This window comes from Ornithorhynchus anatinus, chromosome 11 (genome assembly GCF_004115215.2).
Source record: "Ornithorhynchus anatinus isolate Pmale09 chromosome 11, mOrnAna1.pri.v4, whole genome shotgun sequence".
NCBI classification, from domain to species: domain Eukaryota; kingdom Metazoa; phylum Chordata; class Mammalia; order Monotremata; family Ornithorhynchidae; genus Ornithorhynchus; species Ornithorhynchus anatinus.
The window spans coordinates 3,487,422-3,511,697 of NC_041738.1; the positions used below are offsets into that span (position 1 = coordinate 3,487,422).

The window sequence follows — 24,276 nt, forward strand, 5'->3', positions numbered from 1 at the left end:
CTAATCGACTCTCTCGTTTTCCACTTGAGAAAGCCAAGCCTCAAAGGACTTTGGCTTGCTCGCTGCCCGCAGGGTCTCTCTCCTCTAGATTGTACGTTCATTTTGAACAGGGGACGTGGTCACTAGTTCCGCTCTCCCAGGTGCTTAGTAAGCGCTCGACAGACGCCGCTGACTGGCTGATCCACATTCCCACCGCTTCACTCCCATCTCACCTCATTGAACTCGGCACAGTTTTGGAAGATCAGCTGGAAATCGGCCACAAAGTCTTCCGGCCTGGTGTACATCGGGGAATTCACCTGGAGTCTCTTCTTGATGGTTGACAGGTCCATGGGTCTCTTAATGATCTTGTAGTAATCGGGCACCTTTGCAAAATCAATCGGAGATGTCAATACGAACAACTACCCGGCCGGCAGCGAGCGGGGCCAGATTCCCACTGCCTGGGAAAATTCATTTCCCCTCATGGATGTTCCAAGGGTCCCGTTGCTAAGAGATAATCAGGTTTGGCGGGGTCGGGGGGAGGAATCAAATAATAATCACATTGGTATTTGTTAAGCGCTTGCTATGTGCAGAGCACTGTTCTAAGTGCTGGGGGAGATACAGGGTCATCAGGTTATCCCACGTGAGGCTCGCAGTTAATCCCCATTTCCAGATGAGGGAACTGAGGCCCGGAGAAGTGAAGTGACTCGCCCACAGTCACCCAGCTGACAAGTGGCGGAGCCGCGATTCGAACCCATGACCTCTGACTCTCGAGCCCGGGCTCTTTCCCCTGAGCCATGCTGCTTCTTAATGTTATGGATCCGCAGCCTTGCGGAACTTCTTATCTTATTAAAAGGGAAAAGCAGTGGTTAGTGATGGCATCGTCAATGGATTATATCTTCCTCTAAACTGTAAGCTTGTTGTGGACGAGGAACGTGTCTACCAACTCTGTTGAACTGTACTCACCCAAGCAATTAGTACAGCGCTCTGCAACACTCTAAGTGCTCGAGACTATGATGACGATTAATATTCAGTAATCAGTTGTATTTATTGAGTGTTTACTCTATGCAGAGCACTGGTATTTAGGAGTATTTAGGAGGCCTGTTTCCTGCCCACAAGGAGCAGATGGTCTAGAAGGGGAGACAGGTATTAAAATAAAGTGTCGCTATGTATATGAGTGCTGAGGGCCCAAGGCGGGAGGTGAATATCAAGTGCTTAAAGGGTACAGATCCAGGTGCAAGGGTGACGGCAGAAAGGAGAGGGAGTAGGGGAAATGAGGGGCTTCTCTTGCCAGCGGTGGCTGTGAGGTGCCCCCAGAGTGCCTGCTGAGCCTGCTGACCTCCCGGGCAGCAGCGGTCGACTGGACGGACTCCTGGACCAGTCAAGGACTGGTGCCCGAGGATAACGCTGTATCTCCTCCAGCGCTTAGACCAGTGCTCTGCATATAGTAAGCGCTTAACAAATACCAACATTATTATTAAGTCACCCCGGCCCTTTACCAACATCCCGCCTTTCGCCTGCAACTCCCTCCTCCATCTCCGACAGGCCATCACTCTGCCCTCCTTCCAGAGCCCGAATGAAGGCCCACCTCCTCCAAGAGGCCTTTTCCGACCAAGCCCTCCCTTCCCTTTCCCCCTCTCCCTTCTGTGTCGCCCTGGCACGTGGATTTGCCCCCATCTTTTACCCCAGCCTCAGTAATAGTAATTACGGTACTTGTTAAGAGCTTAGTACGTGCCAGGCACTGTACTGAGCGCTGGATGCACCTCTCCATAATTCAATGGATAACAAAAAGTATTCGTTTTAATGTCTGTCTCCCCCTCTAGATTGTGGGCAGGGGATGTGGCTACCGACTCTGTTATATTACACTCTCCCAAATGCTTGGACGAGTACCCAGGAAGCGCTCAATAAATACAAACGATTGATTGACACGCTCCAGCCAAGAGGCCTCCGGACAAAGATGGAGATTGATGGAGCTGAGTAAAATGTGGGCGAAACTCTTGTTCGCGATGTTCTCTGCTTTGCTTGAAAAATAGGATCCAAACACGGTCACTGAGTTTGCCTAGGGTGGAACTCAGCTGCTGTCTGGATACTGGCTCAGCAGAGTAAATGCCAATTTACTCCGGCCCAATTGCTCCTTTTTTCCCTCCCCGCTCCCTCAACTGGATTATCTTATACTCACCCCAGTGCTTAGCACATAGCTACTGCTTAACAACCACCACACTCGGTACTGTTACTATTATGCTTCTGTGTATTTTTCTGTATTTCTCTTGACTCCCTTGGTAGGCTATCTGGGAATCAGAAGAACTGGGTTCTAATCCCAGCTCTGCCACTCCTCTGCTGTGTGGCTTTGGGCGAGTCACTTAACTTCGCCGTGCCTCTGTTACCTCATCTGTAAAATGAGGAATTACATCCCACTCCCTCTTACTTAGACGGTGAGCCCCATGTGGGACAGAGACCGTATCCAACCTGATGACCTTGTATTTACCCCAGTGCTTAGAACAGTGCTTGGCACATAGCAAGCGCTTAGCGGGTACCATAATTATTAATATCATCACGTCTGGACAGCAGAAGTCAATGCCTCCACTTACTCCGCTGGGGAGTGGAAGCTCATTGATCTGGACAGATCTGAAGCTGCCAACAGAAGCGCAGTTCTTCTGGCCTCTGGGCCAAGAGGAAGTTATTGGGAACACGCCTAGGGACCTGGATCCTGACAGAAAAATTCCATCACTCTGGTTGTTACGGGAAGCATCACGCCGTGGGACCCGTAAAGGAAACGGGAATTCCATCTGGCATGTGCGAAGAGAGGAAGCGAAAACACTCTGGAGTAGTTTCGGACTGCAAAGTGACCGAACGCTGGTTGGCAGGAGCAGGGGACACCGACCAGCTTCCCACGGCTTTCCGCAGGTCCTGACGGGAGAAACTGCTCTATTCGCGAACCAGATCCGAGCGAGGCTATACTTACCGTGGGAGGAACTGGATCTTGGAAAGCCAAGCTCATCTCATGACAGTAAAGGAACAGGAGCAGCCGTTCACACTTCTGGAAAGAGGATCGATAAAGTGGCCGTGAAGGACAGAGAAACACATCTAATTTGGGAACTGCAACAAGTCAAAAACCCTAAGAACTCACCCTTCGATCGATTGGCATCAATCCCTCGTGACCTTCCATCTTCCTTTTCTCTGAATTCTGACTGGGATCATCGCAGTCGTATTCCACTTCTGGCTTGGATAAGTCCCGACAGAAGGTGCAAATCCACTCTCCACTGGGGGAAAGAAGAAAAGAAGACGACAGATGATTACCAACCTCCGGTTGAGAGGATTCTGTCTTAAGCGTGGCTTTGAGGAAGTTTTTCTTTCGGTCTCAATGTCCATTTTCTTGAGCTGGATCGAGGAGTCCAAAATGACTTTCCTAACTACCTTTCCAGCAGGCCGTGCCAGACTCCCCGACTAATCCCCCGGGCTAATCCGTGGAGACGGGGAAGCCGCTGGAGGCTGCGTGGCTGAGGGGAAAGTGGCAGGCCTACGAAGCAGGAGTCCCAGGTTCTAGTTCCACCCCTGGCCTGTCGTGTGACCGGGAGCGAGTCGCTCAACCTCTCTATGCCTGTTTGCTCATCCATATAATGGTGATAAAACACTCCTTCTCTCAAACAGACCGCGAGCCCGGGAGGAACTGTGTCTGAGCTGATTATCCTGGATCTATCTCAGCGCTTAGCCCAGTGCTCGGCATCGAGTCGGCGTTCACCACACATCGTTTTCAGCATCACTGTCATCGCTACTAGGAGGCTTTTCCCATATTCTTTCTGTTGGCTCAATCTGTCAACACTTCAGGCCAGCCTGCCTTCCCTATTAGCCTGGAAGCTCTTTGGGGGCAGAGTCTGGGCCTTTTACCTCAAGGAGTCCCCACCCTTCAGGCTGGGGCAGGCCCGGGAGCGGGAGCCCGGAGCCCCAGACGGCCCCTTCAGGAGGCCGACTTCAAAACTCCCCGGAAAACGTCCCCCCGACGCCGAAGGGACCGAGGCCGGAAGCTGACCTGGGGAAGTTCATGAGCGTCGGCACGTGGCAGGAGAGATGGAACACCTTGGGGCACTTCTCGCAGCACAGCAGTTCCCCGCCGTTCTGACACACGGCACACCAGTCCTCATTGGGATCCTCCTCCTTCCGGCTCTCCCCGCCGTGGAGCGGTGACTTCTGGATAGCCCCGATCCAGGGGGCCTTCCCGTTGGCCGCCGCCCCGGCCTGGCGGGGGCCGGGCCGGTCCCCGGTGCTATCTGGGGCGTCCGTTCTGAGGGCCCCGTCCTCCGGGGTGGAGCTGTGACTGCTATCCAGGAGAAGGGAGGTGAGGATACTTCTTGAGAAGTTGGTCTGGGAGGGAGACGGGAGGGAGAGTTTGAAAAGGATCAGGGTTACACTCAAAGCGCGGCTGGTGACAGCGAGACTCCGCGGCCACCTCCCCGTCCCCTTCGCCCCAGAATCCGGCTGCGGGAGGGAGCCGGGCTTGGCTCTCACATAGGCCTGGCCGCGGGCCTACTGGCGGAGCGTCCCCAACAGCGGGAGAAGGGACACAGGAACAAATAACTCTGAGCAGGACTCTGAGCCCCATGTGGGCTAGGGGCTGTGTCCAACCCAATTCACTTCTATTTACTGCAGTGCTCAGAACAGTGTTTGACGCAGAGTAAGCACTTAACAAATACCATAAAGAAAAGCGGGCTGTTCAAGCTCTAAAGGGCCGGTGCTGGTGAGAAAGGGGAAATGAGAAGTTGACGAGAGTAAGATGCTATATAGTTATATTGTACTCTCCCAAGCGCTCTGCAAACGGTAAGCGCTCTATAAATACAACTGCCTGACAAAGCAGGAGGGCACGGGAGTTAGGGGACTGTCTGGAAGTGACTACGTCGAGAAAATGATTTTTCTACAACTGCCCCTCCGCGGACAGGTGTCTGGAAAGACAGATCACGTGGCCCTTGCTAGCATTCTGCTCGGGCTGCTGGAGAGAGAATCCTGGGCTGGGTGGACCGCTGGCTCCCTCAGGATGGCAGCCGCTGAGGGTCTTCTGATGACGATGACGGTATTCGTTAAGTGCTTACTATGTGCCGGGCGCTGTTCTACTGCGACCCCCTACATCTACAAGCCAGGAAGGGCAAGAAGCTCGTCGTAGGCAGGGAATGTGTTGGAATGTACCCTCCCAAGCACTTAGTATAGTGATCTCTACACAGAGTAAGTGCTCAATAAATACCACTGACTCACTGATTCTTACTACTGTACTCGGCTACTTCCCCTCTCTCTAATCTATTTTAATGTCCGTCTCCCCCTTCCCGGCTTATAACTATCAACTCTGTTACACTGTACTTTCCCAAGCACCGAGTCCACGTGCTCACCGAGCAGCAAGCGCTCAGTAAGTACCAATATGTGTGTACATATTAGCTTCAGGGTTTCCAGCTGGAAACACCTCCACTGCTTCCAGGATGAGACTTAAGAGCATTAAGATCAAACTCTTGTGCTGACAGTGTGGATGAGGAAAATTCCCCCAGACGAAACAATTCATTTTTAATGCTCCTTTCGCCTCTCCCTTTGGGGCGAGCGTTAGAATCTCTTCTTGGTACAGTGCTTGGCTCATAGTAAGCACTTAATACCCTAATTATTATTAGTAGCAGTGTTACGATTATTATTATCATCATCATTGGATGGGAACGGGGTTTCACGACTCTGAAAGGCAACCCCTTTCCACCCGTCCTGCCCCTCGAGAGGAGTCTTACATTGGGTCTAGGTTCTTCCTCCGTTTCCTGCTTCACGACAACGATGGGAAAATCGTAGTTTTCGTGAGGCCCGCTGTTCTCTTGTTTGATCCGGATCGGCTCCAGCATGACGACGGGAACTTTGTGGGTAGAGTCGGCTCCTGTCGGCTTGCTGGAGGACCCGGAGCTGGAGGGCGGGGGTGAAAGGGAAAAGAAAGAAGGACTGTAGTACTCTCATAGCGCCTGGGAACCCCCCGGTTTTCTGGAAACCCTCGTCTCTCGACGTCTTTAATCAAAAATGGTGGCCAGCGAGCATACTGTCTCTCATGCCAAATTCCCCCGCGGCACCAGGTGAACTTTGGGGGGACAACTGGGACCCCTAAAAAGTGGGAAGGGGGGCCGGAGGGAATCCTCAAACCCCACAGAACTGGAATTCCTCAGCACTCTACCAGTCTGCTCCTCTCCAGCAAACCTCCTAGCATCCCTGTTATAATCTCCCAAATGCTTAACACAGTCCTCCGCAAACTCTAAGTGCTCAGTAAATACGCCCGGCTGATCGATTTGTCCGGGGCGGTGGGGGCAGAAAAGATGTAAATCCCACCTCCCTTTGGAGAGTCCACGGACACGGCCCCTTCCCTTGTTCCGAGGAGGCAAAAAGGAATCACTGAATTTGGATTTTCAAAAGACTTATCCCAAAGGGCCGAGCCTACTCCCGGCGGCCCTGCCAACTTTACCGAGAACCCAAGGAGCTGTTTCTTTCCCCGCGAGACAACTGTTCGGGACGATAACCGACTGCTCGCCTAAAAGGGATTTGGAAGAAGTCCGGCAGGACCGCGCCACAGCCGGCAACTGCGCTGAGAAATTTCTTGCCCGAGGAAGCAGTTCGGAGCGACTGAGGGACATCGGTGAAGGAATGGGTATGTGAGGTCAAGACAGGTCTGTGCCCGGATCGGGACCGAAAGCCAGTTGTAGACTTACCTCCCTCTGCTCCCAACGCTGGAGGCACTCGGGGAGCGAATCGGGGGGTGGACGCTAGTCATCGTTACCGGTCCTGAAAGAGTCGGACGAGAAAGCGGGGAAAGGTTGGGGGAGGCAGAGCGAATTTCCTCGGGCCCATGGACCGCCGTCCACTCTGGGCTCCGCTGATTCGGGTACTGCATGAGCATTTGCTAGCAGCCCTGCAAAAACTTCTGTTAATTCCAGGTTCTCAAATTCAACGAGCTTCCTTTTGGGATAAAGTACTGCTTTTCACAGTTTATAAGGAGAAGTAGTTTCTGCTGACCCCTCTGGTCTCGTGAAAGGAAGAGAGGAATTACCCTCCTCTCTGCTTCCCATCTACAGATGAGCCAGACTTTGCCGGGGCGGGGGGCTATTTTTATTTTATTCTATTTTATTTTTATTCTAGGCTATATCTCCCCAGTCCAGGAGGAGAGGGATTCCGAGGTGACCTCTCTGACCGCAGCAATGTCCTCCCCGGAGAGATATATCCCAAAGCTAGCTGACCCTTAACCGAAACCGTGGAGTGGACGGCTGACGGGAGGCTGCAAGATGTTTCTGACTTTGCAATGCTGGACCGCCCCCGACCCTCGCGTGTCGGGAGAAGCCAGCGTCTCCACATTTCAACGCCCCGCATTTCGTCTCAGTGGACCGGCTTCGTTCCCGAGAAACCTGGGACGGCTGATCCTGAGTCCCAAGCACAGCGTGAGCTCATTTCTGGGCAGGGAATGTGTCTACTGACTCTGTGGTATTGTAGGCTCCCAGGTTCTCCGTCCAGTGCTCTGCACACAGTAAATGCTCAATAACTACCATCGACTGATTGATGAACGGTGTACCTGAGAGGCCCGGAGATGGAACAGATGAATTTGGCGACTGCACCGTCCTGTTTGAAGGGGGTCTCGGTTGGTTATGCTCCACGCTGCCATCTTTCCTCAAAACGGGGTCCAGGATAATAGTGCTTGAACAGTCAATCTTGAAACACACACACACACACACACACACACAAAAATAGGCTGTTAGAGTTGGGCGGAACTACTATCCTGCTCATCTGACATTTGGAAACTGAGGTACACAGAATTGTAAGAGTGGATACGACTGCCCTCTTCGACGAGGGCTCCTTGGCGGAGGTACTGTGAAGTAAAAAACTCACTAATGTATCACATTCTTAAGAGTTTGGGATCACAGACTTCCCAAAACACATCAGAATTACGGGACTCGAAACGTCTCACTGCTCCACCTTGGTTGAATACATCCAGAAGCCCCAGTCCAGAGATTAGGGACGAAAAGAAACAAATCGTGGGAAGCTACGCGACTGCTAGGAGGGGCCTAATGGCCAATAATGCAATCTGATTCGGTTGTTCACCTTGACCGGGCGGGGATGGGAGAGGAGAATATGGGCGCCACTCTGCCCTCAATAGATGGATAGCCCAGGATCGATTAGGCGGCTGTTCGTTTCGTTTTCCAAAACTCAAATCACACCCGTTCCTTTCAGCTACGTGTCCGGCAGCACGACTTCGCACGTGCCTGCGCGGCCCAGGGGTTGGGAAAAAATCATCAACTTCTATTCCACACCCCAGATCGCTCCTCTAAACTGGGGCCCAAGGCCCATTAATGAGGCAGCCAGACCTTGTCATCACCCCTTTCTGGTTCTCCAAGTTCACTGCGCTTGGGGGATTCTAAACTCCGTGGTAACGGGACTGGGGGTTGGCTCTACGAAATCTTACGTCGGGAAGAGACGGAAGGGTATAGGTGCTTCCCATGGGGGAATTCAGATCGATCATGGGGAGACCGAACGTCTTCCCATCCAAACCGGCGGCACTGGTGATGGTTGGGCTGGAAGGTGTGGAGGTGGTGCTGCTGGCGGTCGACGGGGCAGCGGCTGCTTGGCCGCTGCTGATCTGCCACTGGGGGAGAGAGAAGAGAGAGAACATTTTTGTCACCGGGCCCCCTGGCCTGGGGGGTCCGGATCGAAATGGTCTCCCGTATCGGTTGGCGAAGTTCTTCCACAAGCGTGTTCCCGCCTCACAAGCCAACTGGCAGCTTGCCTTGCTGCGGCCTCTTACATTGTTAATAGTAACGATAATGATAATTATGGTATTTGTTAAGCCCTTACTACGTGCCAAACACTAAGCACCGGTGCAGATACTAGTCATTCAGGTTGAACGCGGTCTCCGTCCCACATGAGGCTCACACTCTTAATCCCATTTTACAGATGAGGAAATTAAGAAATTAATTAACTTGCCCAAGGTCACACAGCAGATACGTGGCGGATTTCTGCAGGAATGAATAGTCCTCTATTCTGATCTGGGGGGTGGAAATAACAGGATTTCCTCCTCAGATACGAACCGGTAACAGGTCACCCCTTGACTAGCTGGGGTGATTTCTGTGAAAATCCCACCTAGAGAGAGGGAGATGGACTAGAAGATCTCAGAACTGATTCCTACTCCTCCCTCTGCCTAGAAATCCTCCAGCTTTCTCAAGCAATGACACCTGTCTCTGATGTCTTCCTAAAAAGAGCCACCTCCTCAGTGAGGCAATCCCCAGTTACCCCCTTTCTTACCTGCATCGGTGGAGCGCATAGCCAAGTCGGAGGCCAGAGGCCCCTGAGGGGCAGGGTCTATTGTGTGAATTGATTATCGTCCCTGCCCCAGTCTTTAGCACCCAGTTAATCTTAATAAACACCCAAATTAATCATCTCAGGACTCATATGCATAGGTCTCCGTTAAAGATTTTATTTGTCCGCTTCAGTCCATTAGTTATTATTCCGGTCATTCTAATAATAATAATAATAATGTTGGTATTGTTAAGCGCTTACTATGTCTCAGAGCACTGTTTTAAGCGCTGGGGGAGATAAAGGGTAATCAGGTGATTCCACGTGAGGCTCCCAGTCTTCATCCCCATTTTACAGATGAGGTCACTGAGGCCCAGAGGAAGGGAAATGACTTGCCCACAGTCACACAGCTGCCAAGCGGCAGAACCGGGATTCAAACCCGTGACCTCTGACTCCCAAGCCCAGGCTCTTTCCACTGAGCCACGCTGCTTCTGCATTCTCTTTACTACTGTCTTATCTCCGGGGGCTTGTCTCCTATTATCCTGGGGCCACTTAAGCATCGCATCTTTTCCTTCTGCGGAATGCCCCCCGAGTGCTTAATCCGGGGCGCTGCACATGGTAGGTGCCCAAATACTGTTGATGAAGCGGATGGAAACCCCGGTAAGTTTTCTTCCGGGCCTATGAAGCAGTGAGGCTTAGTGGGTAGAGCCCGGGCCTGGGAGTCAGAAGGAGCGGCGTTCTAATCCCGGCTCTGTCGCTTGTCTGCTGGGTGACCTTGGGCAAGTCACTTCACTTCTCTGGGCCTCCGTTACCTCATCTGTAAAATGGGGATGAAGACGGCGAGCCCCATGTAGGACAGGGACTGTGTCCAACCTGATGATCTTCTATCTACCGCAGCACTTGGAACAGCGCTGGACACCTATATCGTCATTGTTACTATTATTATTACTATTATTGACCTCAATGAAGGGTGTTCGCACACTCGGGAATCCTGGAGTGTTTCGTTTGACAACCCTGGTCTGAAATGAAGAGATTTATGGGGAGCCCCTCCATTAAATCCAGTAAAGAAGCAATATGGCCTCACGGAAAGAGCCCGGGGCTGGGAATCAGAGGACATGGGTTCTCACTCCGGCTCTGCCACTCGCCGGCTCGGCGAGTCCGTTCACCTCTCGGTGACTCGGTTTCCTCATCTATAAAATGGGGATTCGGTGCTTGTTCTCCCTCTTCTGACTGTGAGTCCCCCGGGGGACACGGACTGCGCCTGACTTGATTATCCGGAATCTGTCACAATGCGTGACACAAAATAACCGCTTAACAAATATTACTGCTGTGATTATTATTATTATGTTGCATTCTACGACTTGGGACTGGATGGAGCAAGTGTCATTTTTGTTTCCGCCTCTAACCTGACGCGACGCAAAGACTCAAAAGCAATTTGTACTTTTCTTTTCATCTACAGAAAGGAGGAAAGGTGGGGTTAATCATTACCTGTTTTATGGCTTGCTGGGCCAAAAACGCCATCTGCAGCGGGTTGGGTTTTACGGGCGGACGCGGCAGGTTCTGGTTTTGAGGAAATCTCAGTTGCGAAGGATGAGGAGGAAGAGCTGGACCGTTCGGCTTAGGGTTGTGGTTCTGAAAGTTTATCAAACGAGGAGGGGGCTGCTGAAAAAGAAACGGTGATTGTTTCGTGAGCGGGACACTGTGGAAACGGTGAAATAATCTTGCATTCTGCCTGCAAAAGACAACTGAGATCACGCCCCGACGAGGGGCGATGGTCCTCCTGCAGGGGACCGCCCCTCCCGGCACTAAGCTGGCACCATTTTGGAAAAGCTAAGTCAGCGGGGATGAGGGATAATTTTTCTGTTGCTACTTATACATAGGGGGCCAGTTTACTCTGTTCAAGGAAAACCAGCTTCAAAAAAAAGAATTGGAGATTTCTGACAGACAATCCCCCAACCTCCTGAGGAGAGAGAACTGTGTCAGGATCTTGTTTCTCCCTAGAACTTCACTGATTGTCCAAGTCCTGCCCTTTTCCTTCTCCTCCTCCTCCAGAAACGCATCCAATTCCACGTTTGGACGAGTGTGCAGTTAGTGAATGAGGAGGGAGCATTCTTCTGACGACGGTAGCCTGTTGGGGCTCGGCGTGCCACGTTATGGAAGCGTTTGTGGGTGGCGACAGGGTGAGCACCAACTTCTCCGCGCCTCAGTTTCCTCATCTGAACCGGGGGCATCCAATATCTGTTCTCCCTACTTAGACCGTGAGCGCCATGTGGGCCGGGGACTCTGTCCAACCTAATCATCTCGAATCTTCCCTAATGCTCAGTACAGTGCTTGGCATGTGGTAAGCACTTAAATACCACACATATTATGACTTCGATGTGGGGTTTTCTTCATGAAAGACTTTGCAAGACCTCGGGTTTCACCCTCTAGGGGAACTGGGTGTGGAAGAAAATTAGTAAATTTGACTTGAAATCTCAGTGGTGTCTTTATTTTTAAGGTGAAGAATTCGAAGCAGTACGGGGCCCAGGAGCCAGAGGGTCTGAGTTCTAATTCTGGCTAGGTCACACCTAGCTGCTGTGTGACCTTGGATAAGTCACCTCGCTTCTTTAGGCCTCAGTTCCCTCATCTGTAAGATGGGGGTTAAGACTCTGAGCCCCAGGGGACACGGACAGCGTCTAACCTGATTAGCCTGTATCTATCCCAGCATTTAGTACAGTGCTGAGCACAGAGTACGCGCTTAATGAACACCGTTGAAAAAAAAATCGCCCAAAATCTCTGCCAGGACAACGCCTGCAGGAGAGACCCACCTTAATTCCTGCGTGTCAATCCACTGACCTGAACCGATCTTCCCCTAAATCGACCCGTGGTGTTTATCAAGTGCTTACTGTGTACAGAGCACTGTTCTACGTGCTTGGGAGAGTACGATGTAAAATCCCTTGCTCACGGTGAGATTAAGCTGTGAGAACAATCTGGGAATTCTCCACACCTCCTCGGATCAGGCCTGCTTGGGCACCGACGCCATTAGCTTAGCCGTGCCACGTTCGACCTCTTCTCCTAGGCAACGGTTGATCTGTTAGGATGTTCAGACACGGTCGTAATCCAAATCAAACAGCTCTTACGCAAATCACACCCCTTTTCGCACGCACGGTCCAATTTCTCCCTGCAAATATTTGGCATATGCCATGGCTGAGGCACTGGTGGCTTTACGTCAGGCAACCACGAACTGAAGGGACGCGCTGTCGTTCATAAAATTTGAATGGGTTTTCTATACGGGCTTCTAAGGCGGGAGTACAAGTTTCTGGGACCGTGACAGGGAACCACATTCTCCTTCTGTTTGACTTCCTCAGGAAATCTGTGTTTTCCTGTGGGCCACGCCTCCTGGATCTGGAGATCATCCCCCAGCGGAAGCTCCTAAAACGGTCTGCCCGCCTGGGCCGGCGAGTTAGGTTCTCACCGGCCAACCCTAATTCCTTTTGGGAATTTCAGAGCTCGGTCAGGCAACCCCAGCTCCGATCACCTTCTCGATAATCCGGGAATAATCCAGGGCTGAATGGCAAAGAGCAGCAGTCAACTCTCTGGAGCGGAAGTTCCTCGAAGGCAGGAACGCATCTCCCCCCTCTATTGCATTGTCCTCTCCTGAGTACTTAGTGTAGTACTTTGCACCCAGTAAGTGCTCAATCAATACTACGTATTGATTGTTTCTAGATCTCTGCAATTCAAGAACTTCTGGGCAAGAGGAATGCTTGGTCGCTTTAGTCCCGGTTTCTGATCGATACACAAATTCTACACCCCATGAGGACAAACAGGCTGAATTTCAAAGTGCCAATGGCCAGTCGACTGATCACGCAAGCTGCTCACAGTCCAGAGGGGAACCTGACATTAAAATAAATTAGGATTGTGTTTACAAGCGCCGTGGGGCTGAGAGTGGGCTGAATATCCAAACGCACAGGGGAAGTGGAGAGGAGAGGGAGTCGGGGAAATGAAGACTTAGTCGGGGAAGCCCCCTCGGAGGAGATGCAATTAGACGAGTGGAGCTCTGTCACAGGTGGAGCGGGAGGGAGTTCCGGGCCAGAGAGCGGACGTGGGCAGGGGGTCGGCGGTGAGACGGATGAGATCAAAGCCCCGGGGATGGGCCGGCTTTAAGAGGAGCGGAAGTGTGCGGGCTGGAGCGAAGTAGGAGATCAGAGAGGCCAGGGAGAAGGGAGGCGATCTGATTGTGTGGGGTGGAGTGCGGTAGGAAATCAGTGAGGTGAGGGAAGAGGGAAGCGATGAGATTTTTAAAGCCTCTGCCCCGTGGGCGGCGAGGGCCCGGCCCGGGGACTACCTGATGGGAGCCGGCGGGCTGCTGGACGGCGCCCTGCGCCCTGGGGCTCGGTAACGGCCCGGGCCCGGGCCCGCTCCTCCGCTGCACCTGCTGCCTCTGCGCCATAACTTGCTGCTGCATGTGCTGGAGGCGTAACTGGGCGAGGCTGATCTGGGTGGGGAACTTGGACAGCTGGTTGGGAGCGAAGCCGCCCGGGGGCTGGGCGCTCGGCTCCACCGCCGGTGTCTGCTTCGGGAGATGGGGCTGGCTTTCCTTATCTTCGATGACCAGGGAGCCTGATGGGAAAGAAAAGGCCAGGGTTGAGCAGAAGCTTCCCGAGAGCTGACGTTTTCCGCTCGAAGTAGGGGTGGGTCTCCACCCGCTCTGCCCGGGCTTGCAATTTCATCACCGATTCGCCGCTCCCATCGAATCTCTCCCTCCCTTGGGGGAATCTGCAGGAAGGCTCACTTCTTGAACAGTAACCGCGAATCCCCTCAGAGACCCAGGACAAACCGTTCCTCAGAGAGGTCAAGGGTGGGCATCATTTTATTCCTGGGTGGAGAAACGGTGTATATGTCAGGGGAGAATCTCTAAGCATTGAAATTCCTTGCAATCGACTGCGGCAATCAGAGTGCTGGATGGTTCCCCGAGAGGTCATCTGATCCAGTCCCCTGCCTCCATCATGCAGAGAGCCTAAATGGCCTTGGAGATTGGCGGATTATTCTCTTCTAGAAGAGAAGAGTCCTCAATCTGCCTCATCCCCGCACTGCAACACCTTCCAGCTCACTCCTCCTTTCTCAGAGCCAAATGACCTCTCTAATTTCCTCTGGTTTGGCAGTAATAGAAAGGATACGCGTTCAGTACCGACTGAGGGCACTGCACAGGGCTGAGCGCTTGGGCAAGTAAAACAGAAGGGACTCAGTCCAAAACCCAGACCTAATCCACATGATTATCAATACCCAAAGGTCACGCTTCGTGTCAAAAGACAAACACCTCACAATAACGCATCGACCCCGTGTCTAACCCAGCACTTAGACCAGCACCCGATATATAGTAGGTGCTTTACAAATACTTTAAAAGCCCAGTCCCGGGCTAAGGTTAACTGGCAACGACGACGCTTTGCCAAAAATACGTCCGGCCAATCCCCCTTGGGGGGGGCTGAATCGCATGACGAGGAGGTGGCAGACCACAGATGACCTGACCCTTTCTCCTTTGCCACATGGCAGATGGTCAGAGGTGGACGGCCCCCCTGAAGCGGGGCACGCGGGAGGAACGACTTACCGAGGTTGAAAATGTTTTGGGCCCAGAAGCTGGGATCACAGTGAAACTGGATGGTGGTGTTGGTCGCCGGCGAAGCATCGCACCTGGCCCGCAGGAGGTATCGCAGCCGATAGGTGATCTGGAAGGACGGGGAGAGACGAAAAACGTGGCTTAGTTCCGGACCGGAGAATGAGCTGCTGAACGTCTGCCGTATGGGCAAACTCTCCGCTAGATCGCCAGCTCCCGCTAGAGAGGTCTGGGAGGTTGGGGAGCCGCGGCAGGGACCGATCTCATTTTCTCATTCTCTCTCTCCGGCCTTCCCCTCCCACCCGCAACTGGCTTGGCCTCAAATGAGAAGGGAAGGAAACCGTCTCCAGAGCCGAGCGGGAGTACGGTGTGAACGGGACACACGGTCGGCCCGCAAATTCTCGCAGCAGGGGGAGTGGGGACCGGGGCTCTCTGGGCCAGGAAATCTGAAAGTCGGCAAGGGGGGAAAAAATTACCGAAGAGAAACCCTTCTCTTCTCCGTAAGCAGTCGACGAGAGGGAACGGACCCCTTATGGATACCAGAAAGAGAAACTCAAGTTTCTGTTCTACCGAAGGGAGAGAGGTATGTTGGCTTGCCGGGGGAGGGCTCAAATCCACGACTCCGGACGTTGTAGCACGGAAATACTTCTAGAAAGAACCCGTGAAAAGAGAGGAAGCCCCGTATTCACGGGCCAGACGCAGGGCCGGGGCGTTGGGGGGCTCGGCAATTACCATTCCGGAGGGCGAGGGGCTGTGGCAGGTAGTCAAAGCCACCGGTGTTTCCTCAGCAGCCGGATAATTCGTGCAAAAGCAAAGGTTGATCGGTCTTTTGAAAGCATCCGACCACTCTGGTTGGGTCAGTGTGGCATTAGGATGCCGGGAGGCAGAGTTGTCTAATAGATATCAAACCGGACGGGCAATGATCCCTTTCCAGTGCCGCTACTGGATTGGTGGGTGACAGACTTCGGTTCTCTTCTCAACTGATCCCCTGCCTACCTCACAGGGAAAACCAGGATCTAATCCCGGCTCTGCAACCCTGGGCAAATCCGTTCCCTTCTCCGGGCCTGTTACCTCATCTGTCAAATGAGGATGAAGTCTGGGAGCCCCATGTGGGGGTCCGGACTGCATCCAACCTGGTGAGCGTGTGCCCGGCACATAGCAAGCGCTGAAAAAATACCATTCAAAATATACACAAGCAAATAATTGACCTATAAAATGGGAGGATAGATGAGGCAGCAACACTAATCCTGTCTCGGGTTTCTACGACGTCACCATCGCGTCGCTTCCTTCGACTTACAAGCGGATGCATTCCGTGGAGGTGTTTTGCAAAAAACAGCTTCCTCCGGCTGTACCTTTCTGAGGTAAGGCGGCTCACGCTCCCCGGTTGTGAGTTGATAGAGGCCGATCGGGACGTAAGAAAATGCATCAAAAATGTGCTCTTGATTACTTAATTTGTTAATGAGGTGTCCATCCCCTTGATTCTATTTATCGTGATTATGTTGTCTTGTTTTTGTCCGTCTGTCTCCCCCGATTAGACCATGAGCCCATCACTGGGCAGGGACTGTCTCTAACTGTTGCCGAATTGTACATTCCAAGCGCCTAGTACAGTGCTCTGCACATAGTAAGCGCTCAAGAAATACTATTGAATGAATGAATGCCAGGTAATCAGCTCGGATACAGTCCTGCCCCGAACGGACTAGGTAAGGAGGGAATAGGACCTAATCTCCCTTTTATACCCATGTGGAAACTCAGGTCCAGAGACGTGAGTGATTTGCGCAAGGTCACACAGCAGATTAGAACCCAGGTTTCCTGCCCCTCAGGCCCGGGGTCTTTTTACTAGGCTACACTGCTTCTCAAAGAGGGAAGTATGAAAATAAATAGAAATACGAAGAGGGAACTTCCAGGGGCTCGGTGCTCCGGAAAGTGCTGAGGCTTCTCCCTTACCAGGCGCTTGCTGTACAGTAACGCCGTGCTGCTGCTGCTCGACACCGCCCATTTGGAAAAATGCATGACGTGCTCCAGCTGTTTAGAAAGTCCGGCTACTTCCTGCTGCTGCTGCAGCAGTTTCATCCGATGATCCTTGGCCAGGCTCTGAAAGTAAGAAAACAGTCCTCAGGCGGACGTCCTGGCCGCAGAACGCTCCCCCAACCCTGGCTCCTTCGGGGGGACCACCGACGGCCACAAAATAATAATGATAATGTTGGTATTATTAATAATGTTCTAAGCGCTGGGGTAGATACAGGGTAATCAGGGTGTCCCACGTGAGGCTCACAGTTAATCCCCATTTTATAGAGGAGGGGACTGAGGCACGGAGAAGTGAAGCGACTCGCCCACAGTCACCCAGCTGCCAAGTGGCAGGGCCGGGATTCGAACCCATGACCTCTGACTCCCAAGCCCGGGCTCTTTCCGCTGAGCCACGCTGTGGAAGAAGCCTCATAGGACCGAAGCACCCCCTGCCATCGGCTGGGTGCCCAAGAGACGCCCGTCTTTAGGACGCCTCACAGAAAAGTTCTGCTTGGGGCAAATGATCCCTGTCAGCGTGGCCTAGTGGAGAGAGCACAGGTTTGGAAGTCAGGTCATGGGTTCTAATCCCGGTTCTGCCCCTAGTCTGCTGGGTGGCCTGGGCAAGTCACTGCACTACTCTGTGCCTCAGTTACCTCCGCTGCATAATGGGGATTGAGACCATGAGCCCCACGTGGGACTGGGACTGTGTCCTCCCCAATCTGTTTGTATCCTCCCCGGCATTTAGTACAGAGCCTGGCACATAGTAAGCGTTTAGCAAAAGCCACACCTATTATTTATTATCAGGAGGACTCCTCTTTCAAGCTCCAGGCCGTGGGCTGGTCCCGTCCCGGGACAAGGGCCGCGACCGGCAGTGTGGCTTAGGGGAGAGAGCACGGGTCTGGGAGTCAGAGGACCTGGGTTCTAATCCCGGCCGCGTTCTGTCTGCTGTGTGACCTTGGGTGGGTCACTTCACTTCTCTGAACCTCAGTTCCCTCATCTGCAAAATGGGGATTCTATACCTATTCTCCCTCCTGCTTAGACTGTGAACCCCACTTTGGCCCTGCTTATCTTGTATCTACCCCAGGGCTCAGTAGAGTGCTTGGCACATAAAGAGCGCTTAACAAATACCACAGTTATTATTCATTCATTAAATCGCATTTATTAAGCCCTTGCAGAGAACAGTACTAAGCGCTTGGGGAAGTACAACTCAACAATAAACAGTGACATTTCCCTGCCTACGAGTTCACAAGGGGAGACGGACATTAATACAAATAAATAAAATGGCAGATATATACTTAAGCGCTGTGGGGGACAGGGGGAGCGGGAGCAAGTCAGGGTGACCCAGAAGGGAGTTGGAGATGAGGAAAAGTTTGGATAGCTCCCAATCCGAAAGGCCTGTTGAACCCTTCTGGCGACTAAACCGTCTGAATCTCCCTCTCGCCATCCCCACTCACCGTACCCTTCCACGCCTCTTTCCCCTCTGCGGGCGGATTTTCAAACTCTTTCGGCCAAACTCATCGATATTGGGTAGGTCTGCCGTTCGGCTAAGGCGATGGCTACCCAGCTACTCTGGCGGCCAGCTCCGAATCCTGAATTACCGTTTTATCAATGAGGGGCTTTCCCCCTCTAGACCGTAAACTCATCGTGGGCAGGGAATGTGTCTATTTTTACGTTGCACTCTCCCAAGCGCTCAGTACGATGTGCGGCACACGGAAGTGCTCGAGAAATACGAGTGACTTTGCTCCTGCCCAGTTTTGGTGACTGGGCTGCGGGCAGACTACTGGGGCCCCACTGTTTCTTCAAAAATGCCCATTAATAGAGCGTTCTGATGCCGGATCTCACTTTCCTGCCCACAGTTCGAGCTTCTTCTGTCTTTTGAGCAGACTTCTATTTCCCGAGTCCTGACCGCTCCCGAAACGTTGAGCGGCTCAACGACGCAACTGTTTCTAAGGAAAATCCATGGGATGTAATGCACGGTTAAGTCTAAATCCACTGTCGGGCCAGACGGGAGGAGAACTGGAACCCGAGGAGAGAAACGGAATTACGCAAACGCCAGCCAACCGACCAAATAGATGCCTTGGGAGGATTCGCTTCCGGACTGTTGGAAACTGGAGCCCCCGGGGGCTTGGCATCATTTCTGGACGGCACGGGCTTTGAAGGGAATCCCGGGGGGGTGACTTTCCGGTCCGTTATTCCACGGCACCGGGCTCTGCGGAGACAGAGCCCCGGGCCGGGGGGGGGGGCTCCCGAGGCAACTCACCTCCAGTTGATGTAGCAGAGCTTTTCCTTTTTTGTTGATCTCTACCATCAAGGTAAATATAGCAACTTTAATATCCTGCTCCACTTGTTTTTGATTTTGATTGACTTCAATTATTCTGGAAATTCAAACGACAGAAAGAGACTGGGTTGGAAGCCACCGGACGGCTTTAAAAAAAATAATAATTCAAATTTGAAATAAACGCTGTCGTTTTTAATCTGTTCTATACCCGACGGTGGCTTTGAATCTCTCAATCAATCAATGCCGTGTACTGGATGCTTACCTTGTGCAGAACAATCAATCAATCAGCCCTGGTAGTTACTGAGCGCTTACTATGCGCAAAGCACTGTCCTAAGTGCTTGGGCAAGTACACTACAACAGAATTAGCAGACATGTTCCCTGCCCGTAATGACCTTAAAGTTAGACTGCGAGCCCGTCATTGGGCAGGGATTGTCTCTATCTCTTGCCGAGTTGTATATTCCAAGCGCTTAGTACAGTGCTCTGCACATAGTAAGCGCTCAATAAATACTACTGAATGAATGAATGAATGGAGGAGTGCAAGCACAAGAGAGTTGCTTTTAGAGGTCAAATCATTATGGTATCTGTTATCCGCTTACTATGTGCCAAACACTGTTCTAAGCACTGGGTAGATACAGGGTAATCAGGTTGTCCCACGTGGGGCTCACGGTTAATCCCCATTTTACAGATGAGATAACTGAGGCCCAGAGAAGTGAAGTGACTTGCCCACAGTCACACAGCTGCCAAGTGGCAGAACCGGGATTCGAACCCATGACCTCGGACTCCCAAGCCCGGGCTCTTCCACTGAGCCACACTGCTTCTCATGATGCTGGTATTTGTTAAGCGCTTACTGTGCAGAGCATTGTTCTAAGCGCTGGGGGTAGATACAGGGTAATCAGGTGGTCCCACGTGAGGCTCACAGTGAGTAGGGAATGTGTCAACCGACTCCGTTATCTTATATTCTCCCAAGCTCTTAGTACAGTGCTCTGCACCAAGTGAGCCCTCCATAAATCCCATTTTTTTGAGAGTACTCATTAAGCACTTCCTATGTTCCAGCACCGTTCTAAACGCTGGGGCAGACACAAGATAATCGGATCGGACACAGTCCCGGTCCCACATGAACACGACTGTCTGTGCCTCCGTCACCTCATCTGTAAAATGGGGATCGAGACTGTGATCCCCACGTGGGACCAGGACTGGGTCCAACCCGATTTGCTGGTACCTACTCCAGTGTTTAGCACAGTGCCTAGCACACAGTAAGCACTTCAATTCCATAATTATTATTATTATCTTCCTGAAGGACTAAAAGCGACCTGAGTATATTTTTGCTTTTGTGGCTCAGTGGAAAGAGCCTGGGCTTCGGAGTCAGAGGTCATGGGTTCGACTCCCGGCTCTGCCACTTGTCAGCTGTGGGACTGTGGGCAAGTCACTTCACTTCTCTGGGCCTCAGTTACCTCTTCTGTAAAATGGCGATTAACTGTGAGCCTCAAGAGGGACAACCTGATGACCCTGTATCTACTCCAGCGCTTAGAACAGTGCTCGGCACATAGTAAGCGCTTAACAAATACCAACATTATTATTATTATTATTTAAGGGTTGTGCGCGTGGGTGGGTGAGCTTGAGAGTCGGTCTGGCCCACTGACTTTGCAAAACCGAGGTCCGCTTCCGTACAGGGCTGTGTGACTGTGGGCAAGTCACTTCACTTCTCTGGGCCTCAGTGACCTCATCTGTCAAAGGGGGATGAAGACTGTGAGCCTCACGTGGGACAACCCGATTACCCTGTATCTACCCCAGCGCTTAGAACAGTGCTCTGCACATAGTAACGCTTAACAAATACCGACATTATTATTATTATTATTACAGGGATTCTGTCTTCCGCCTCTTGCCACTCATGGAATCGCTTGGTAAAAGGAAGAGGGGAAGCTGTGAGATCCAGCAGTAGAAAGCTCTCCGAAGGGGCGTTTTCGTAGAAGCATTCATTCATTCATTCAATAGTATTTATTGAGCGCTTACTATGTGCAGAGCATTGTACTAAGCGCTTGGAATGAACAGGTCGGCAACAGATAGAGACGGTCCCCGCCGTTTGACGGGCTCACGGTCTCATCGGGGGAGACGGACGGACGAGAACGATGGCGATGAATAGAGTCGAGGGGAAGAACGTCTCGTAAAAACCGATGGCGACTGAATAGAATCGAGGCGCTGTACATTTCATGAACAAAATAAATGGGGTGATGAAAATATATACGGTCGAGCGGACGGGTACGGTGCCGAGGGGATGGGAAGGGAGAGGGGGAGGAGCGGAGGGAGACGGGGGGAGAAGAGGGTTAAGCTGCGGAGAGGTGAAGGGGGGCGGTGGAGGGAGTAGAGGGAGAAGGGGAGCTCAGTCTGGGAAGGCCTCTTGGAGGAGGTGAGCAGTATGGCCTCAGTAGTCTGCCCACAGTAGGCGCTCAATAAATACCGCTGATGATTTCAGACGGTGTCCCCGATCTCCGCACAAGCCCTGATGGTCACTCTACGGGCCCATCAGAAACAAGTACTTGGAAATCATCCCTCCACATCACCCGCCGAAGGGATATCTGGAGATCTCCCGCCAGGAAATCTTCCAAGGCTCTCCGGGGAATATTTTCACCCAAAGCCGACTCCCCCGCAATACCACGAGTACCGCGGACCGTTACCTGTTTTGGATCTGATTCCCTGTGAATTTGATGTACTTGTTTTTTTCCATCAGCTTTGTGATCAGTGTGTCAATGATGACTTTCTGGTTCTGAAAAGCTTCTTCAATGAATTGATACCTGCGGGACACAATTTGGTCACGTTAACGGGAGGGTCCGAAAGCCGGGAAAAACAACTGGAAAGGCAAAGGCCAAACCCACAATAAAACATGGGTAATCCTGACCATCTAACAATAACGTTGGTATCTGTTAAGAGCTTACGATGTGCCGAGCACTGCTCTAAGCGCTGGGGGAGTTATAGGGTCATCAGGGTGTCCCACTTGAGGCTCACAGTCTTCATCCCCGTTTGACAGAGGAGGTAACTGAGGCGCTGAGAAGGGAAGCGACTTGCCCCCAGTCACACAGCTGACAAGTGGCAGAGCCGGGATTCGAACCCATGACCTCCGACTCCCTAGCCCGGGCTCTTTCCACTGAGCCACGCTGCTTCTCTAGCATAGCTTGTGGCAATCACCTTAGAATGGGAGCCCCATGTGGGACAGGGACTGCGTCTGACCCGGTTATCTGGTAGCTTGCCCCAGCACTCCGCACAGTGCTTGTCACCTAGTTAAGTGCCTAACAACTACCGGTTATTATCATTATTACCACCTTGGTTTATATTCAAAAGAATTTTGAGTGGAATGGGTTTTCCACCTATGGCTTTGGTGGAAAGCCTCCTCAGAAAAACAGGAATCTGTTTAAACTCTGTCTGGTCCCCGCCGATCTCCCTCCCCGCAGACCGGCCCTTCGGCCTCCGCGCCAGCTCCTGTTGCCCCCACGTCACGGTGGACCCCTCGACGCCGGGAAACCCTTTCACGGGAGGGGTGAAAGCGGTCCCTTCCCCCCAAGATCTGCAGACCTCCGTGGCCGAAGCTGCCTCGCTAGCCGGCCCCCGACTCCCGGCTGACGAAACGACCCTCCAAGTGCATCCGCGTGAATGTCTGTTTTCCACGGGCGACGGAACAATTGCGGCCTGCCGGGACGAGCCAAGCGGGAGCTGCCAAAAGCCCCTGGAGTTGGATCTAGGTCCCCCCAAAGCTGGTCGGAGGGGGGCCGTCGGGTCCCTTCCGATAACCCGGGGATTGGGGTTGTCCTGACTTAGCCTATTTCAAGATCAACCAAGTCCCCGGAGACGACGGGGGCTGGGGGGGAAGGAGACGGGGCACCCAGTAAAAGGAACGGCTCGGCGGGCCCCAGACCGGTCTCGAACGACTCTGTAGACGAGGCGCTCCGCCGCGAACGGTGGAGCCGCCGGTGACGAGAACGCCCACCTATGCTCTTTGTGCTCTAGCAACTGGCAATCCCGGCACGTCAGCTTGTCACAGGTCTCGCAGTAGAGCTTCAGCTGCTCCTTCTTGTGATACGGGCAAAAGACAGGGCGCTGACTGGTCACGCCAACGGCTTCTGGAAAAACGAAACGGCAGTCAGAATTGCTGTTAGGTGAGAGTTGGCGGGTGGGGGGGGGGGGGGCGGGCCCAGCTGGCAAGTCTGTGAAAAATCCGATCCGCTACGATGGGCTTAATATGCCCCTCCAGCCTTTCTGTCCACATTCCACTGGGAGTTGAGGATCCCAAACCCCCAATACTGGAGAGTTCAGAGGGCAGCGATTGGCGGGGTGACTTTCCCACCCTGGGTCATCTGGGGTGGAACCTATTGCCCACGCTCCAGATCTCACTCCCTGAGAAGCAGAACAGTCTACTGGATAGAGGCCGGGCCTGGGAGTCAGAAGGACCTGGGTTCTATTCCCGGCTCCGCCTCTTGTCGGCTGTGTGACCTTGGGTAAATCGCTTCACTTGTCTGGGTCTCGGTTCCCTCATCTGTAAAATGGGGATTAAGACTGTGAGCCCTACATGGGACAGGGTCTGTGTCCAGCCTGCATCTTCCCCAGAGCTTAGTATAGTGTCTGCTACATAGTAAGCGCTTAACAAATACCATTAAAAAAAAAAAATCCCATCCACCACGGTTATTATCAATCCCAGGAGTTATCATCAATCCCAAACCCACGCCGAGAACTGAATGAGCCCAGATAGATCACCTCCTCGTTCACCGCTATCGACGGGATCGACCAACCCCAGATGAGTTCTACCGGCTAGTTCTGGCGAGTTTACTGCCACGCAGGCAGTCTCACTTGGCCCTCTTAAAAAAGGCTCAATTCATTCAATATCTGGCAACCTAACGACAAACATTCTTAAATGCTACTTTATTGTGGAACACCATTCAGACTGTCCAGCAGAGGAGAGGAAATTCAGCCTCACGGTCACCGCCCTTAAGGGCGCGGATGCTCGGTGGGGGGGAGGGTGCTACACGAGACCAATCAATTGATCATATTTATTAATAATAATAATAGTACTTAAGCGCCTACTATATGCCAAGCACTGGGAATGATACAAGTTAATGAGGTCAGGCACAGTCTCTTATCCCACACGTCTCACGCTCTTTGACAGGGG

The 24,276-nt window shown here is 52.5% G+C and overlaps 1 protein-coding gene across 2 annotated transcripts in view; it reads right to left on the minus strand.

Moving 5' to 3' along the window:
- TRIM24 (tripartite motif containing 24) overlaps positions 1-24,276 on the minus strand; it is a 58,284-nt gene that overhangs the window by 4,365 nt on the left and 29,643 nt on the right. The window contains exons 4-18 of one of the 2 annotated variants that reach the window (XM_029075056.2): positions 23,101-23,233; positions 21,797-21,913; positions 19,107-19,221; positions 16,787-16,933; positions 14,837-14,954; positions 13,577-13,851; positions 10,741-10,911; positions 8,426-8,605; positions 7,538-7,673; positions 6,684-6,756; positions 5,727-5,892; positions 4,004-4,335; positions 3,104-3,236; positions 2,939-3,013; positions 213-362 (exon numbers count right to left, since the gene is read on the minus strand). In XM_029075056.2, the coding sequence (XP_028930889.1) occupies positions 213-362; positions 2,939-3,013; positions 3,104-3,236; positions 4,004-4,335; positions 5,727-5,892; positions 6,684-6,756; positions 7,538-7,673; positions 8,426-8,605; positions 10,741-10,911; positions 13,577-13,851; positions 14,837-14,954; positions 16,787-16,933; positions 19,107-19,221; positions 21,797-21,913; positions 23,101-23,233 (2,321 nt within the window). Of the gene's footprint in view, positions 1-212; positions 363-2,938; positions 3,014-3,103; positions 3,237-4,003; positions 4,336-5,726; positions 5,893-6,683; positions 6,757-7,537; positions 7,674-8,425; positions 8,606-10,740; positions 10,915-13,576; positions 13,852-14,836; positions 14,955-16,786; positions 16,934-19,106; positions 19,222-21,796; positions 21,914-23,100; positions 23,234-24,276 lie in introns of both variants that reach the window. The other variant, XM_029075055.2, reaches the window with a different exon arrangement.